The sequence below is a fragment of the Rhinolophus ferrumequinum genome, chromosome X, assembly GCF_004115265.2.
Source record: "Rhinolophus ferrumequinum isolate MPI-CBG mRhiFer1 chromosome X, mRhiFer1_v1.p, whole genome shotgun sequence".
NCBI lineage: Eukaryota > Metazoa > Chordata > Mammalia > Chiroptera > Rhinolophidae > Rhinolophus > Rhinolophus ferrumequinum.
In genome coordinates this window covers 124,210,039-124,226,744 of record NC_046284.1, presented here as the reverse complement: position 1 = coordinate 124,226,744, position 16,706 = coordinate 124,210,039, and the positions used below count along the sequence as shown (strand labels likewise).

General features: G+C 50.1%; 1 protein-coding gene across 1 annotated transcript in view; it reads left to right on the top strand.

The window, feature by feature from the left end:
• Positions 1–4,389: 4,389 nt before the first annotated feature.
• LOC117025782 (granulocyte-macrophage colony-stimulating factor receptor subunit alpha-like) overlaps positions 4,390–16,706 on the top strand; it is a 30,119-nt gene continuing 17,802 nt past the window's right edge. Inside the window, exons 1-3 of the mRNA XM_033111979.1 lie at positions 4,390–4,697; positions 8,405–8,502; positions 10,598–10,740. Coding sequence (XP_032967870.1) covers positions 8,430–8,502; positions 10,598–10,740 — 216 coding nt within the window. The 5' untranslated portion in view covers positions 4,390–4,697; positions 8,405–8,429. The remainder of the gene's footprint in view (positions 4,698–8,404; positions 8,503–10,597; positions 10,741–16,706) is intronic.

The window sequence follows — 16,706 nt, the reverse complement described above, 5'->3', positions numbered from 1 at the left end:
TGTAGGGCGTGTGGAGGTGTCACCAAGTCCGTTGAGGGGCGCTTCAGCCATTCCCACTCTCTCTTGCACAAACGCCTGAGTGAAACTCCTGGGCCCGGCAGGAAATGTATGTCTGATGTTGTAAGATGTGAGAACCACTTGTTTGCTGTGTCCTGCCCCAAATTCACAGGCTGAACCCCCAACCCCAGTGGGGTGCGGTGAGGAGGTGGGGGCTGTGGGAGGGGATTAGGGGGAGATGAGGTCGTGAAGCTGGGGCCCCCATGACGGGACCAGTGTCCTTACAAGAGGAGGATGACACTAGAGCCCTCTCTCTCCTCCGAGTGAGGACACAGAGAGAAGGTGGCCCTCTGCAAGGCAGGATGGGTTGTCCCCTGAAAACTGCCCTGCCCACACCTTGATCTCCGACAAGCAGCCTCCAGAGCTGTGAGAAATAAGCGCTGTTTAAGCTCGCAGTCTGTGCTGTTTCCCTATAGTCATCTGAGCCGATTAGTACACTGCCACACCATTTCCCCGCCCCCACGCCCCTGTCTGTTCTACCTGTAACCCCCACAAACGGGTCCCTCCCCACCCTGGCCAACACCTCTCGTTGTCTTTTTCATGGCCTCCCACCGCTTGTCTCAATGCATCTGTGAGACTGGGTGGACTCCAAAAGGTGTGGAAAATAGGGATCCCGAAGAGCCGTGTTACCAGTCTCATTTAACTTAAAAGAAAACAGTGATTGGCTACAGTCTCATTTGCTGTTCCTTCCATCGCTGGGAACTCTGCTTCCACTGTGGCTGTTTAACTGGTAACAGTAACCTCTCTGAATTCCGTAACACAGCCATGTGGGAAGTTAAATGTTCATAGCTCCCTGACTCTCCCCAAATCATCTGGCCACCAATTCCGTGTTTTTGTGTTGCAACTAAAACTTAAAACACATTGTACCCATGTAATGAAAGCTGTTTGTAGGTGTCCCGTGAATGTGCCTGTTGGAAAAGCTCTCTCGTGATCACCAAGAGGTATAACGTTTTATCCCGTTAGTAAGGATTAATAGACACACGAGGTCAGACAATTAAGTTCGTGAACGCATCCTAGAAAAAGTGCTACACACCTCACTGCTGAATATCACTGTGGTCACCTTCGAAGGACTCCCCTTGGGAAGCTACGCACTGACGCCAGCGCCTAGTCCACCCTCCAAAGCCATTTTGGAACTCTTTTTCTGGAATGGCCCTCAGAGCTGTCGTCGTATTACCCTTGATGTCCTGAATGTCATCAAAACGTCTTCCTTTCAATATTTCCTTTATCTTTGCGTAAAGAAAGAAGTCACTGGGGGCCAGAGTAGGTGAGTAGGGAGGGTGTTCCAATACAGTTATTTGTTGACTGGCTAAAAACTCCCTCACAGACAGCTCCCTGTGAGCTGGTGCATTGTCGTGATGCAAGAGCCATGAATTGCTGGTGAAAAGTTCAGGTCCTTTAACTTTTTCACGCAGTCTTTTCAGCACTTCCATTTAGCCAACTTGGTTAAATGTGTGTCCAGTTGGTACAAATTCATAATGAATAATCCCTCTGATACCAGAAAAGGTGAGCAACACTGTCGCAACAAGTTCACGAACTTAATTGTCAGACCTCATACAATGAACGCCATGATTAAAATGTAGAAATGGGTACGTTGTAACTCATATAGACACCTGTGAAACTACCACCACCATCCAGATGGTGAAACTCCGATCACCCCATCGATTTCTGGGTGCCTGTGGAGCCCCCACACACCTCCTTACTGCCCCCATAAGGTAACCTTATGATTTTCAAACGAGGGTCGTCCCCCCTTCTCTGCAGGGGACACGTGCCAAGATGGCCAGTGGGTGCCTGAGATTCTGCACACGTTACTATGATGTCTCCTGTCCATACCTACCTATGATAGAGTTTAATTTATAATTAGGCCCTGTAAGAGATTAATAATAAAACTAATAAAATAGAACAATTATAACAATATACTGTAATAAAATCATGGGCGTGGGGTCACTCGCACTCTCTCTCTGACAAAGGAATGATTCACGTCCTGGGTGGGATGGCGTGGGATTTCATCACGCTGCTCAGAACAATTTAAAACTGGCGAAGTGTTTATTTCTGGAATTTTCCATTTAGTAGCTTCCAGGCCGGGGTGGACAGCAGGGAAGTGAAACCACGGAACGCAAAGCCACAGATGTGGGGAGATGTCTGTATCAGCTGATTCATCAAACATCACGTCTCCTGCCTCCGTACTCGCCAAAAAAAACCCAAAAAACTATTTTTTGCAATTATCTGAGTTATTTTCCCTTTTGCCATGTGAAGCGTAAGTCATCACGACAATCAGGAGGGTTTCTCTCTGTCGAATGACTAGAAAATCTGATCACACGGCAAGCTTTCCCCCTCCTTTAGTTATTATTTTTTCTTTTTTGGACACACATCGTGCGTCATTGGCAGGTGTCATTTAAAATTTCGAAGGCACCCGTTCTCACCTGCGAGAATATGTTCATATCGCAAAGGAGAACGCAAGATGCGTCACCTTCACGGGACTTCACACGTATAATAACACGTATTTCAAATAACTGGTGGTGATTGCAATAATTTTGAAGTCTTGTACTTTTGCATTCTTCTGTATTTATTTTTATTGAGGTTCACGTTGGTTAATGACATGATCCGAGTACACGTTATAATTCGGTATCTGTATACACGACAGAGTGTCCAGCCCCAAAACACCAGGTTCCGTCTGTCACCAGACCTGTGGTGCGTATATGCAATGGAATATTACTCAGCCATAAAAAAATGGTTAAATACTGTCATTTGCAACGACATGGACGGCCCTCGAGGGTGTTACACTGATTGACATAAGCCAGACAGAAAAGGACAAAAACCGTATGAGTCCCATTGCTTATAGAAAGCAGAGGAAAACCGAGCTAAACCTGGATGATGAACCAGTGGTTTTTCTCATGCTGTCCCTTTGGCACGTCCTCACCCAGCAGCTGAACGGGAGACACCCCGGTATCATTTTTTCTAAGAAGGTCACAGCTGCCATGAACCTCAAAATGCCTCCGTTCACGAGTGTCCTTTAAAAAAAAAAACAACAAAACACTAAAAATGACTAACCCCCTGCCCCAAAGCCTGCACCCTTCACGGTGGTCTGGGCTGCTGTGGTCAACCTCGTGTCTACCGCTGTGTCCTAGAACATTCTAGACCCCCCAACACCTTGAGACCGTTTCTGCTAGGCCCCCTACCCCTCCTGCTCTCCTCAAAGCCTCCCACTTACTTCTGGGTTCAGGAGTGAAGGAATCGTTCGCCCTTAAAATAAATAAACAGCAAGATGCTAACGGCTGCAAAGTGACTGGGGACGAAAGGGAACAGTGGCCTGTCCCCTTCCAGGGCACAGCTGGGACGTGCAGGGCCCAGCAGTCCCCTAGCAGCCCAGCCGAGCCCGTCCAGGCCACGTGCGTCTCGGGGACTGTGTCCCCAGCCAGGTACTGCCACCTGCAACGCCCCTCGCCGACACCGCGTGATAACGGGGCTTGACGGGAGCAAAGGAGGGCTGAGCATATCTCCTGGGGATACGCGCAAACGATGGCATTCGTGTGGGCCGACACGCCAGCCAACGGGCGTCACCGTTATGCAGAGGCTTGGGGACAGAAATCGCGGGAGGGTCTCGGTGTTCGAACGTCTCCGTTGAGGAACATTTCGGTTTCCGAAGGCCATAAGCCGCAAGTCAATGCTTCGGGTTTCGAACACGCCTCAGACCTCCAGCGTGTCCCGTGGCTTCCGCTGAGGGCAGGATCCTGAGGCCCAGCTGTCGGCTGCTTCCGAATGTTTCAGGACTCGAAGGGACTTCCGGAACGGGTCACGTTCGGAAACCGAGGTGCCACTGCACCTACTTACAAGGCGGCTCCCTCGTGGGCCCCAGGGTTTCCTGCTGGGTCCCGCGCGCCGGCCCGGGAGCGGGCTTCTCACAGAGGAAGGAAGGCACGTGCTCCCAGGCCGAGAAGGGCGCTTCACCAGGAAAGGGGAGCTTTGTCGGCCGGTCAGTAGGACTGCAGGCCCTGGGGTCCGTCCGCCCAGCTCAGGGGACCAGGACGAGAAGGACACACGCACACCATCTGTGAGACCCTGACACTGAAGAAAACTCAGCGCCCCCTGAGTGGACAGAGGACGAGCCGGTGCTCAGATGGAGGCAGGAGCCCAGACCCTGGTTTCCGGGACCACCCCACGGGGAGCAGGTGGACACGTGGCCAGACAGACCCGTGCTGCCAGCAGGGGGAACTCAGGACGTGCGTGAAACAAGGGGCTTGAGGCAGACCGCTGGCTGGGCTAAAACACTTCCTGTCCCCCAAGATAACACTGGGCTGCACACACACCGAAAACACACGCTCCGTTGATGGAAGATTGATTACATTTTCTCCAAAGGCTGACCTAGGAAAGAATTCTTTGAAAACATCAGAGAGAGAGAGACAGAGAGGAGAGGCGATCGTGTGTCCAGACGGCCGGGCCTTCTCAGTCTCTTTTCCCTTCTCGCTGGGGAAACACTGCCGGCCGCCTCCAGGACGGCTGCCGGGGGGCCCCGGGGGACCTGGGTTCCTGCCGAGCTGTCAGCACCGTGTGCCCCCCACCGCCCCGTGTGCCAGGCAGGGAAGACAGCACCTTCAAAAAGCCCCCGAAACGGCCAGCGAGGGGTCCACGAGGTTGACCCACCTGTAAGTCGATTTCCCCGTCTTTATAGCACTGGTAGGATGGCGGGGAGGTTGATAAGAAGGGAAAAGCTGTACCAGCTCCATGGTTCACCCACGGGAAGGCGGGAGGGAAAAACGGTGGGACTGTGACCAACAGGGCTTTGGGGACAGGGGAGAGATGGGTCGGGTGGACGTGTGGCATTTGTGTTGCTGATAAAATGCTCAGCGTTTTACGTGGCACGTTGTAAGTGGTCGGGTGTGTGGCAGACGGTACACGGCGTGTGTGAACCCTTATGTATCCGTGAAACATTTCCTTCTGGGATTGTGTACGCGAGATTGTCCTCGAGGGTTGCTCTTGGACGCCGATGGGTAGAGGACCCGGTGACCCGGGAACAGGTGGAGGGACTCAGGCTCCAAAAGGCAGGTCTTTGTGGGGTGCACAAGCTGCCCTGTCCCCCAGCTCCCGGCGAGGTCCCAGAAAGGGTGTGGGGTGTCCCCTGGGAAGGAGAGAAGCAATGTCACCAATCCTCCATCACGATCAAGCCGAGGACGGCCCGTCCACGCCGAGCACCTGCTCATGCCCTCTGCCCCCACAGCCAGCGGCTCCTCCAAGGGCCACAGAGAAGGCCAACCTCGGTCCCCGACACAGAGAGGGCTCCATCTATCAGTTGCCGCCAGGACGAATAATGAGAGTGCAGGTATCACACAGCATCACCCTCCATTGCTTTGCTGGCAGTTACCTGCGTTAAGTTGCTCGGGCGGCCATGGCAAAGGACCCCAGCCTGAGCGGCTTGCACAACAGACATTTATTCCCTCCCAGTCCTGGAGGCTGGAGCCTGAGATCCAGGTGTCCCAGGGCTGGTCCCCCCAAAGCCTCCCTCCTGGGCGTGTGGACGGCCATCTGCTCCCCGTGTCCTCACACGGCCGTCCCTCTGTGTGTGTCTGTGTGTCCTCATCTCTCCTTATAAGGACACAGTCCTATTGGGTCAGGGCCCACCCTAGTGACCTCATGTCACCTTAGTCCCCTCTTTACAGACCCGTCTCCTAATACAGCCCCATTCTGAGGTCCTGGGAGTTAGGGCTCCAACATATGAATTTTGGGGGGGGACACAATTTAGTCCATAACAACAGGTGCTCTGGACCGGAGCATTAAAACCAGATCTTGGGGTGCCCTTGTACCCCCACATGTTATCGCCTCCCCTTCCTTGTTGGGAAAAATTTCAGCAACGACAATTTTTCTCTGGGGGTGCAGCCCTGGAAGGATCCCAAGATGATTTCCTGCGGTCGAGTTCTGCTTCCCATAAAAGGATGAGCCGAGAGGGAGTGTGTATGGCCACACAGAGAAGGAAGTCTGTTTGGAGGAGGAAGAGTCTGACAGCTGTGACAGCCAGGAGCTGTGACAGGCAAGCTGCCCAGCTTGCAGAGTGGGGCTGCAGGAGGGTGGTCCCCCACACCTAAAAGTAGGAAGCTGTGAGCCAGGAGGCAGGTGACGTGCCATCCCACAATGTGCCTTATTTTGAGCTAAAGGCCACCAAGAACCAGCTGAGGCAGGGAAAGCTCTGTACCCCTCCATGGCTGCCTAAAAGTGGAGTATATGGGTTCCCCCTCCTGCAAAGGAAATTTACAGTAATAAAGGACATTTCTGTTTGTAAAGATGTCTCCCTACCAAGAAGATAAGAGCTGCTCTCAGAGATAGCGCTTATCACCCCAGAGACTCTTATCTGTATAACCAGACAACTCCTGCCACCCATACATTTCCTCCCCTCCTGACCTCTTCCTATAACAGGCCTCCCCTACCAGAAACCCAAAATCCTTTGTTCAGACTAAGATGGTGCATAAGACTCCATCATCTGGTCTCCTCCTTGAGCCATATTACTCTTTGGGTATGGATGTAATTAAAGCTAGTTTTTCTGTGAACCTGTCTTTTATCAGTTTAATTTGCAGGTACCAGGTGCAGAATCTAAGAGGGTAGAGGGAAATAGTTTTTCCTCCCAAATCTCCACCCTCCCTCTGTCTCTCCCTTTCCTCAGCCTCTTCCCTCAGTCTGTCTTATCTAGGAAGACGTCTCACTAGCTAATGAGACACAAAGGAGCCTACCTGTTCCCAGGTATGGAGCCACATTGGTCTCTCGCTGCCTGAGGTTGGCAACTGTCTCCTGAAAGGAGAACAAACACAATACCCTGAGGGTCGCCGGTGGCGTCCGGCTGGTGCTGACTCTTCAGCCACGGTGTCCGATTCTCGGCCAGCTCCTCTACAGCCTCACTCTCGATGACCTCTGTTCAGCCAGCAAGGTCATTCCATCTCTTTGTGTTCAGCCCTTGCTAGTCTGTAGGGTTGTGAAGCTATGGGGGTGGGGGAAATCTGTTCAAATGAACAAAATCCTGGCCTTTTACTCACCCAAATCCTCCCTCGGCAGCGCTTGGTGTTGGAATTCAAAGGTCTTCCCCCCCTTCCACCCCCCAAACACGGCAGGCTGGGCTCTGCCACTGTCTCCACCGAAATTCCGGGCACCAAGGGCACGGGTGGCCTCCCTCCAGGTGTGGCCCTTTCCGTTTCTCCCTCCCCTGGCCTTTCAGCAGCTCCATCCAGGTGGTGACCCTCCCGCCCCCCCACCCAAGGCTCCCTTCCCCTCGGCTTCTGCAACAGCTTCCTGGTCTCTCTTGGTCACCCCCAGATGGCTTCCAGGCCACACTTCTCACCACGTGGACACAGAGGCAGGTGATGTCCCTACGCCATGGTTCTTCTCCTGCTGTGATGCTGGAAATGTCCCTACCTGCTAGGATGTTTGGGAGTACAGGAAAATGGTGGCCCCGAGGGACTTCATGCCCAAAGTGGCTGCTGTGCACCAGCAACCTCATCATACATCCCTTCTTTCACTGGCGGGGGCCTCACCTCTCCTGCCCCTCAGCCAGCACTTACAGACGATCACCTTAAAATCACTTTGATACCCACTCTGGGTCCCCACATACATGTCTCAGAAGCAGGAATGTGGATCAGGGATGGCCAGTGCCCGTGGGCTGGGAACACACGCAAAGGGCAGGACCCCAGAGGAGCTTTCTTCGATCCCAGTTTGTTGAATGTTGTCATCACAGCATTCATTGATGCTTTGGAGGGGGTTTCAAGCAGAATTTGAAAAGGTGGCCTCCTTTCGCCAGGTAACCTAGGTCTGTGGGAGCAGGATGGTAACTGATGAGCCAAGTAAAGAGTTGACAGCAGCCAGCTTGTGGGCTGACAGCAAGGAGGTAAACGTTCATCGCTTGGCTCTGACTCCCCCGGCTAGCACTGCACTTGCAGGCTGACAAGCGCCTTACACCCATCACACATGGGAATGGGAGAGTTCCCAGGAGGAGAAGATTGTAACGGCAGCCCCCCTGCACGCGGACAAGCGCCCTACATCCTGCCTGGAAAAATATAAAACCCCAGCGCTCCTTCTCGTCAGCACAGCTGTCCCTATGGGGCTCTGTCCTGGCAAAACTTCCCTCCGCCAGAACTCTCTCTCCCTGACTTTCAACAAATCTTGTCTGACTCTTGCAGAGTCTCGTACATCCTTTCATGGTCTGCAAACGACCAGGGGTTAATTCTACGCAAAGACAGTAACAGCATGCACTGGTGGGACATTGTAAAGAAAGGGCCCTTTAATTACGGAGGGGAGGGGTCGTGCTGAGAAGGGCGGGCTCCTGCTGGGGTTGGAATCTGACTTCTGAGCAGGTGTCTTCTCTTTGAATGCCTAGGTGCAGCTGCGGGGCTCGGCTCGGCATGGCGTCCTTGTTGGATTTTGTAAGCCTCCTCATGCTCCTGAGCTCAGCATGCACTGAAGAGCCAGACCCTGGTAGGTGCAGGCGAGTCCTCTGGGGCTTTGTGGGACAGCCACACCCCTACCACTCGGAGGGGACCAAGGTCCCCTGACCTGGAGCCCCTCCCCCCCCCCCCCCCCCCCCCCCCCCCCGGTAGGGAAAGGGGTCTCCTTGCAAGTCAGACTCAGGCGGATTCGCTTATCCTCCTGCAGAATCAAAGGGAAGGAGACATCGCCTGGCTCCAGCCCCAAACCCCAAGCCTCAACCCCAGCGGGTGTGTCAGACCTTCTGCCCGTAGTGGGGGAAAGTCATTCCACACAAAATCTCCTGCCCACCCCGAAAACCTCCCCAAGTAGGTGGAAGAGAAAGAAAGCCATCTCATTATTGACGGAGCACAAAAGCAGAGTGGCCTGCATGTCCTGGCCAGCCGCTAAAGAGATGGCCCCGGCAGAAAGGCAGAAAGAGTCCATCTGGTTATGGAGCTAAGCGGGCACTGCCCTTCCCCTCCGGTGGGTTTGCACTGGAGCCAGGTGCCTGCTGAAGGAGGACGTCTGTCCTCCCCGGAGGTGGGCACAGGCATTCCCGTCTCCGAGGATCCCATTTCCGAAGTGCTCCTTCTCTTGCAGGATATATTTTGCACTGAGAGCCTGTCCACAGGTCTGTTTAGCCAATTGAAGGATGTCTGTCCATTTGTAAAAGGACAGAGAGAGAAACTCAGACAGGAAAGGAGATTCGGGTGAGAGACTCTCTCCTCATATTTTTAATGGGGAGAATTAAACGTCTACGTACTGTTTGCCTCCCCTATGGCAAGCCTGTCACGGCCCACACCCTCCACTCCGGATGGGCCCCCCAGCTCAAAGGGGTTCCCCTGTCCCCTCGCCCGTCCTGAATGCCTGGGAGGGAAGCCGCCCAATTAAATCAAAGCATGGCGGTTTGGGGCATGGGTGTAGGGGGTCAAAAGGAACAAACTTCTAGCTCTAAGGTGAGTCCTGGAGATACAGCATATGGCCTGGTAAGTCTAGTTATAACACTGTGCTGCATTGTATACTTATAATACTGAACTGCACATTTGAAAGTTGCCAAGACAGTGGATCTTAAAAGTTCTCATCACAGCAGAAAGATAGTGTGGGGACAGAGTCCCAGAGGGCAGTTTCCAGGCTCTCGGCCTCACGTGGAAAGGTGCTGGCTCGGGTAGTAGATGGCCGTCCGCTGTGACTAGTTGGCCGTCAGCTGTAACCAGTGAGCCAATTAGCTACTAATATAGCTTCCGTGGCTACGCTGGTTGGTTACTTGGTTGGCAGAGAAGCGGACAGCAGATTGCAGAGGGTGCGGCTCCTGCTTCCTGTGTCTCCAACCCAGCCACCAGCGAGAATACAGTGGTACGAATCCCCTATCTATGGCTCCGTGGGTGTTCGTTTTTGGCCTCGCCCTGTCCTGCGTTCGTGTGCGGGGCGGGAGCTGAGAGCCTGCGGTACAGATACTTTGTAACCCTGCGTTACAGATACTTTGTAACCCTCTGTGGTGGTGGAGCTGAACTACACTTGCCCTGTGATCCTTTCACAATATATACAACGTATCATAATGTTGTAAACCCGAAACTAATAGGAAGTTATATGTTCCTGAAGTCTCAATTGAAAAACAGTTAAAAAGAAGTCTAGATGTGGATGAATCTATACATCGTAATTTATGGGCTGAATAGAAATAATTGACGCCCACCAGAAACCCACAGAAAAACATAATGGCCTGCTTTGCACCCCCACCATCAATGTACAGAGGGTCCCCATGTCTCCATATTCGCTAGAACAATTATTTTCTTTTTAAAAAGATGATTATTCTAGCTAACCTTATGGGGGATGAACGGGCACCTCATCGTGGTTTTGATTTGCATTTTCCTGATGACTAGTGAGTCTGAGAACCTTTTCAGGTGCTTATAAATTTCGACACATTGCTCCCTTCAAAATGGTTAATTTTATCTCCTGTGAATTTGGCCTCAATCAAGAAAAAGCAAAAGCATTTGATCCATCCTTGATGCTTCCAAAATGCCCCCTCCCCCCCCACTGTAATTATCAATGTCACCTGGGGGAGGGAGGGGTCTTGATGCTCGCTGAGTGTTCTTTCTTTTAATGACAGCACAGGAGAATGTATCTCCCGTTATCAACATGAAGCTAGATCCAAGGAAAAAGATGTTAACCTGGAATAACAGGAGAAATGTGACTTGGCAAGAATGCAAAATAGACACGCCGCCCAGCTCTCCCACCAGGCTGATCCCACAGGTGAGTGCTCAAGGCTCATGCCGGACGGCTCTTGTCAATCTTCAGTGTCCCTGTAAATTGCCTCTTGAGTCCCCTCCCTGTGGCAGATTCCCGCTCCCATTGCTCTTGTTGGAGGGGAAGGAAACATTTCCTCTGTCACTGTTAGGTTCAGTGACAGAGGCCTGCAAATTAAACTGACAAAAGACAGAGGAACAGGAGAAAAGGCATACAGATTTCTTCCTATATTTCATTTTTACATACATGAAGCATCACGGAAGAGAACTGAACATGCAAAGAAGTGGTTAGACTAGGGAGCTTCTACAACTGCCATTTTAACAGAGGGCAGTGGATGGTGGAAAAGTGAGCAGACAAAGGAAAGGGGGGAGGGTTGGGCTTCTGGGGCTGATAAATTGCATGGATGTAATGTGGAAAGTGGTGGTGCCCTGGATGGGCAGCAGGATGGCACAGAAGGGACTCCCTGCCATCCATGCTCGGCTGTGAGTGGACAAATGAAGCAGGTCCAATATGGCACCAGGACTGGCTCTACAGGAGAAAAACTGGCCAAAGAAGCCATTCTAATGTGTGTAACTTTGAGTCTCTTGATACATGTGGGAATCTTTTTCAGAGGTTTCCTCCCCAAAATGATGCCTTTGGAAGTTTCGTTTGAAATATGTTAGACCTAGAAGTCAATCAGAAATCCATCTGGAATTTTATACTGGAATTTTACCATGGAATTTTATACATGTGTCTTTTGACACATAAAAAAGGCATAGCTCCCTTTGCCTTTTGTCACACTGATCCTATTGCACCATAAAGTTTCATCACTTCCTTTGTGTATCGGTAATTTCTAGGCATTTGATAGCTTCCTATTTTATTGAGCTTGCTGTCTTTTGTTTGTTTGTTTCAGTTTTGTCTTTCTTCACATTGGTGTAGAAAAGCTATTTATTTTATGAACCCAGGGGGTGTCCTCATCTCATAAATCTTATGTATTTGGGGGGAGCGTTTGGTTTTCTGAATTGTATCACATAATTTGTAAATAATGCTAATGTGTCTTTCTTCTTGACTTTCACTTTTCATTGTGAATTTGAGACGACTTTGAGAGTAATTAGCCTGGCATGGTCACCCATGCATTCTTGCTTTCTTCCTGGATTTCAAAAATCAAGTGTTGCAATATTAATTACGATATTGCCTGCTGAGGGAGAGACCTTCTTTGTCACTAAAAGAGGTTCATTTACGTGCCTGAGCTTCTAGCGCTGCTTGTCCTTCTCTGGCACGGAACTTGTATCTCCTTGAAAATGTTTCCGACGTTTTCCTACAGCATACTTGTCTTACAGAAACAAACTCTGGACGATCTTAATGAATTTTAAAAAGAAAACAAACCTTAAATTCAGGTTGTGGATATGATAGCTTAGGTCTTACTCTATTTTTAAGGGAACATTTTTATTTATTATTTATGTCTTCTCAGTGGTCTTTGATCAAAGTTTGACTAGCTCCATGAAATCGAGTGTATTTGTACTTTTCTTTATACGTGTCAGCGGATCCACCGCCCTCACCTGTCAGTTTTCAGTTTTGATAATCTCTGGTTCATTTCCTTCCTCCTGCTGTCCACAGATTTGTGTGGAGGATTTTCTCCTGGTTGGAAAAGAAAAGAAAAAAAAAAAAAAGCCAGTTCTTTGGAGTGGTGGGGAGGTCATAATTTTTTAAAATTAAATGAGTGGCTGTGTGCACCTTCCTTTTCAATTAGATGTGTTGGGCTGACACTGGTTGGGAACATTGTCCACATTTCAGGAGTGCAACTTTGTAACACGCCATCCGCGTATTGTATTGAAGGCCAGGTACCTTCTCCTAGGAGTTAATTAGGGGAAGACTAATTATAGTTTTTAAATTGTTGGACTTTTTAATTTTTATTTTTTAACTGTGTGGTTGACCTGTCTTGTTGTAGACTCAGGAAATGGTGCCGTGCGATTTTGGGTCATGGGTTTGGGTTTCTATGAGGCTTACTGTGAGGTGACTATTTGCCAAGGCAGAAAGTCCCCAGCTTCTGCTTCCAGAAAGAGGGGCATGCCCCTGGCCCAGATCCCTTCACTGGATCCTTCCAGCCTGTCACTTCTGGTGGAAAATTCATCTCACCCCCCTCCTGGGAACCTGGCCTGCCTCTGGCTGTCGGGGTGTCCCTCGCCTCCCCTAAGCCACACCTGATTGTCCTCTTTAACGCCTTCCGGGGTGTCTTTTCACTCAGAGAGCAATTGGATCCACTGAAGTGATCGGCAACGTGGCCTGTTTCACCCGTCTTCTAGGTGCTCATCTGCCATTCTCTCTTGTCACTGATTAAGGAACTCTGTCCCGGAGCAGGTTTCCTCTCTGCCTCCTGCCAGAGTATCAAGCGTCGCCCTCTGTATTCGTGGGTTCAACCAAGCCAGGATGGAAAATATTTGGAAAAGGAATGCTGCACTGTTGCTCTGTCTTGGCAAATGTTACATTGTTACTGTACAGTTAGGCTCTGGCGGCTGCGTCTGTACTGAACAGGTGCAGACTTTTTCTCTTGTCATTGTTCCTGAGGTGATACAGTGTAACCACTCTTTACGCAGCAGTTACATTGTATCTGGTGTTATAAGTAACCTAGGGACGATTTTATGTCTACGGGAGGCTGTGCGGAGGGTCCATACAAATACTGTGTCATTTTCCATAAGGGACGTGAGCACATGTGGACTTTGGTGTCTGAGGGGGGACCTGGAACCGCGGCCTCTCCGTTGGAGGGGGAAAAGGGGTGGTGTGGGGGAACAGTAAGTGGTACTGACTTGGCTTCTGAGTTTTTCCCGTCAGTTTGGTACATAGACAACGTATGTTAACGCTACTCAGATTTCCCCTAGTTTTGAAGAAATCCCCATGTACATACTTTCTCGTCAGACTCCTGTCTGACCTGCCATGTGAGGGAGTGGAGGCCACATTTATTCCCCGTCCACTCGGCCACCCTTTGCCCCTGTAATCGGGGATCTAAGCCGCAGGATATGGACATGCTGATTTTTTTTTAGACACCATACTTTTTCCTTTCACGTCAGTTTTCAACTTTCGTCATCAGTTGTGTTAACCAGGTTTACGATGGGCGTTTAACATGTGACATTTTATTTGGTGGATTGCTGTAAATGCTCGAGAGAGCCCTGCCATGTGTCCCCACCCCTCCTGCCATGTGTCCCCACCCCTCCTGCCATGTGTCCCCTCCATCTTCTAGTTCCTCATTTGGTCCCACTCCAAGTAGGAATTTTGAGGAAAGATACTCTTAGGGAAGTGTAATTAAAAGTAAAATCTCTTACTCAGCCATAAAAAGGCGGGAGGCGCTGACACTCGCTACCTCGTGGATGGACCCTGAAAACATTCTGCTCAGTGACAGAAGCCAGACACACAAGGCCACCATGTGTGGCTCCCTTTACGTGAACTGTCCATCCAGAACAGGCTCCCCCACAGACAGGAAGTGGGTTAGGGGCTGGGGAGGGGGCCGGGCAGGGATTGCTCTTGGGAATGGGGTGTCTTTTTGGGATGGTAAGAATGTTCTGGAAGTAGAAGTAATGGTTACATGACATTGAATGTGCTCAGAGCCACTGACTTGTACACTTTCACAGGTTAAAATGGTCCATTTGATGTCATGTATATTTGACCACAATAAAAAAGTAATAATTTTTTTTAGAAAACAGCTAAAGCCCAGAACAAAATATAAATGCATCTATAAATCAATACATAAATGAAACCTCCTGCCAGCCGAGAAAGCAGGGCTATCCCAGAAGGAAGCAATGAAAAGCTCACGGCCAGGACAGGCCACCTGCTCACGAGACCACAAGGTACAGGCCATTTCACCTGTTACATGGCCTGGAGCATACAACCCAGTACACACACATTAATGGTCTTCATCCAAAGAAAAACAACAACATTGGCACCTTTCCTTCCACAAATGGAAAATTGTGTCTTAGGGCAAAACCTTCACAGAGTCTGTGAGGCAGGACCCAGCTTCTGGCTCCCTCTGCAAAGGGGGTTGTGGGCCCCAGGATGCATTCCTGGGATGCAAAAGGGCCTGCAGGTCCTTTCGCTTTTAAGGAGATTGATAGGCTTCTCAGGGCGAGGAGACAGCCAGGCTGCCCTCACAAGTTTTCCAAAGGAAATGCTGATGAGAAAAGGAGGGCATTTCTTTTCCCTTTTGGAAGGGCACGTGTTCATTCATTGTGTGTGTGTGTGTGTGTGTGTGTATTCACCCTGGCAATCCACAGTTGAGATGTTTTGGGGAGTCTTTGCTTAGCTAAGAAGTTCTTTTTTCCCTTCAGTTTGGCTATGAGCACACCCCCCCCCCCTTTCCTGGCTATGGTAAAACTTCTTTTGAACCCTTTTCCCTGCTAAAAAGTCTGCATGGGTTGCTCCACAGCTGGCTCCTGTTTGGCAGCTCAGAGCCATGAATTGGCCGGATTATTATGTCAGTGGCACGTTTTCCAGCCTGGCTGTTTTAAGGAATTCTTTGTTATCTGGGTGGCTCAAAAGTTCTCCTCTTGCAGGGAGCTGCCTGCCAGCCAAACCCCTTTGTTTCTTCTTACATCGTGCCCTCCTTTTTTCAAAACTTACTTTTTCATTTTATTTTACGATTTCCAAGCAGCTGGGTTTTTGTTTGCTTTTTTGTTTTTGGATCAAATGCTTTTCATAAGAATGTGTTTCTCTAGAAATGCAACTAGAATGTGTTCTATTTCTATTTCTGTGTCCCCATGGCACAATCATTTCCTGCTCGGTCTGTTTTTAGCCTATTACTCATCTATGAATGAGGGGGGACAACCCAGACCTGGCATGTCCCAGGGGGGAGTGTGTGAAACTGTGACTGACCTGTTGTCACCTAAGTGTTCCCAGAACTCCCTTCCAAAAAGTGAGCTGGAGCTCAGGTTCCTGAGTGCCGGCCTGGCAGGATCTCAACTGCCCACAACAAATTCCCTTCCATCCCTGGACACTTGTGGGGGAACACAATTAAAAACAAAATCCCCTCCCAACCCAGAAACCCCTCCACAAAGGTTCAAGAGAAAGAAAACCGTTTTGCTTCTAAATGAGCATTAAACCTGTGGAAATAAACAGATACCCCCCTTCCCCACCCCCCAAGGAGAAGCAGAGGCTGTTTACTCAAAGCTGGCCCCGGAGAGGGGGGTCGGCCATCATCACTTGCATTTGGCAGAACCTCAAAGTCAAGTAGATGACTTCCTAGTGGTGTAGGCGTGGAAAAACATGTTCATCCACACTCTTAGGTTCTGTGAATGGGGTTTGCAAATTAGACTGACAAAAGACAGATTAATTGGAGAAAAAGCATACAAATTTTATTTGGTGTTAAAATTTGTAGATGGCATGAGGGGGGAAGCGTTCATAGAAAGAAAAAAGCACCCCCCAAAGAAGCAGTTAGGCTGAGAGTCTATTTTTAACAAAGCACAATCAATTGTGGTGATGTGACAAGACCCAGGAAAGGGGTTTTTGGTTTCCAAGGGCAGCATATGTGGGAGGGTAAATATGTGAGGAAAATTATTGGAAGACAAGGGTTATTTTAATCAGTGTGCAGGTCCATCCCAATGCTGGCTCTCCACCCTCTCCAGGGCCATAAAACTCCCCCAGACGAATCCACAGCCGTCCTCACTTCTCAGACATTCCTGCTTTCAGTCAGATAAGGGAACTTCTGGAAAAGCATCTTTCTGCATCTGTTGCTTCTCCATTGCCTCCAGCTCAAAATAATCTTTCTGCAGCATGACATGTTTTGGGGTGGCATGCTGTGCCCCCTACAGGGGGAGAAAGGAAGGCTCGGCTGTGTCCTGGTGGAAGCTGTGGTGCTGGCGGAGACAGAGGCAGCTGACTCAAAGGGTGCATATTGGCTTTCCTTCGTTTGGTGCTAAGTTGGAAGTGGGGGCAACACATCGGAATTTTTCAGTCGTTATTCAAGATATGCCCACTAAGGGCCAATGGGACATCACGCTGATCTCCCT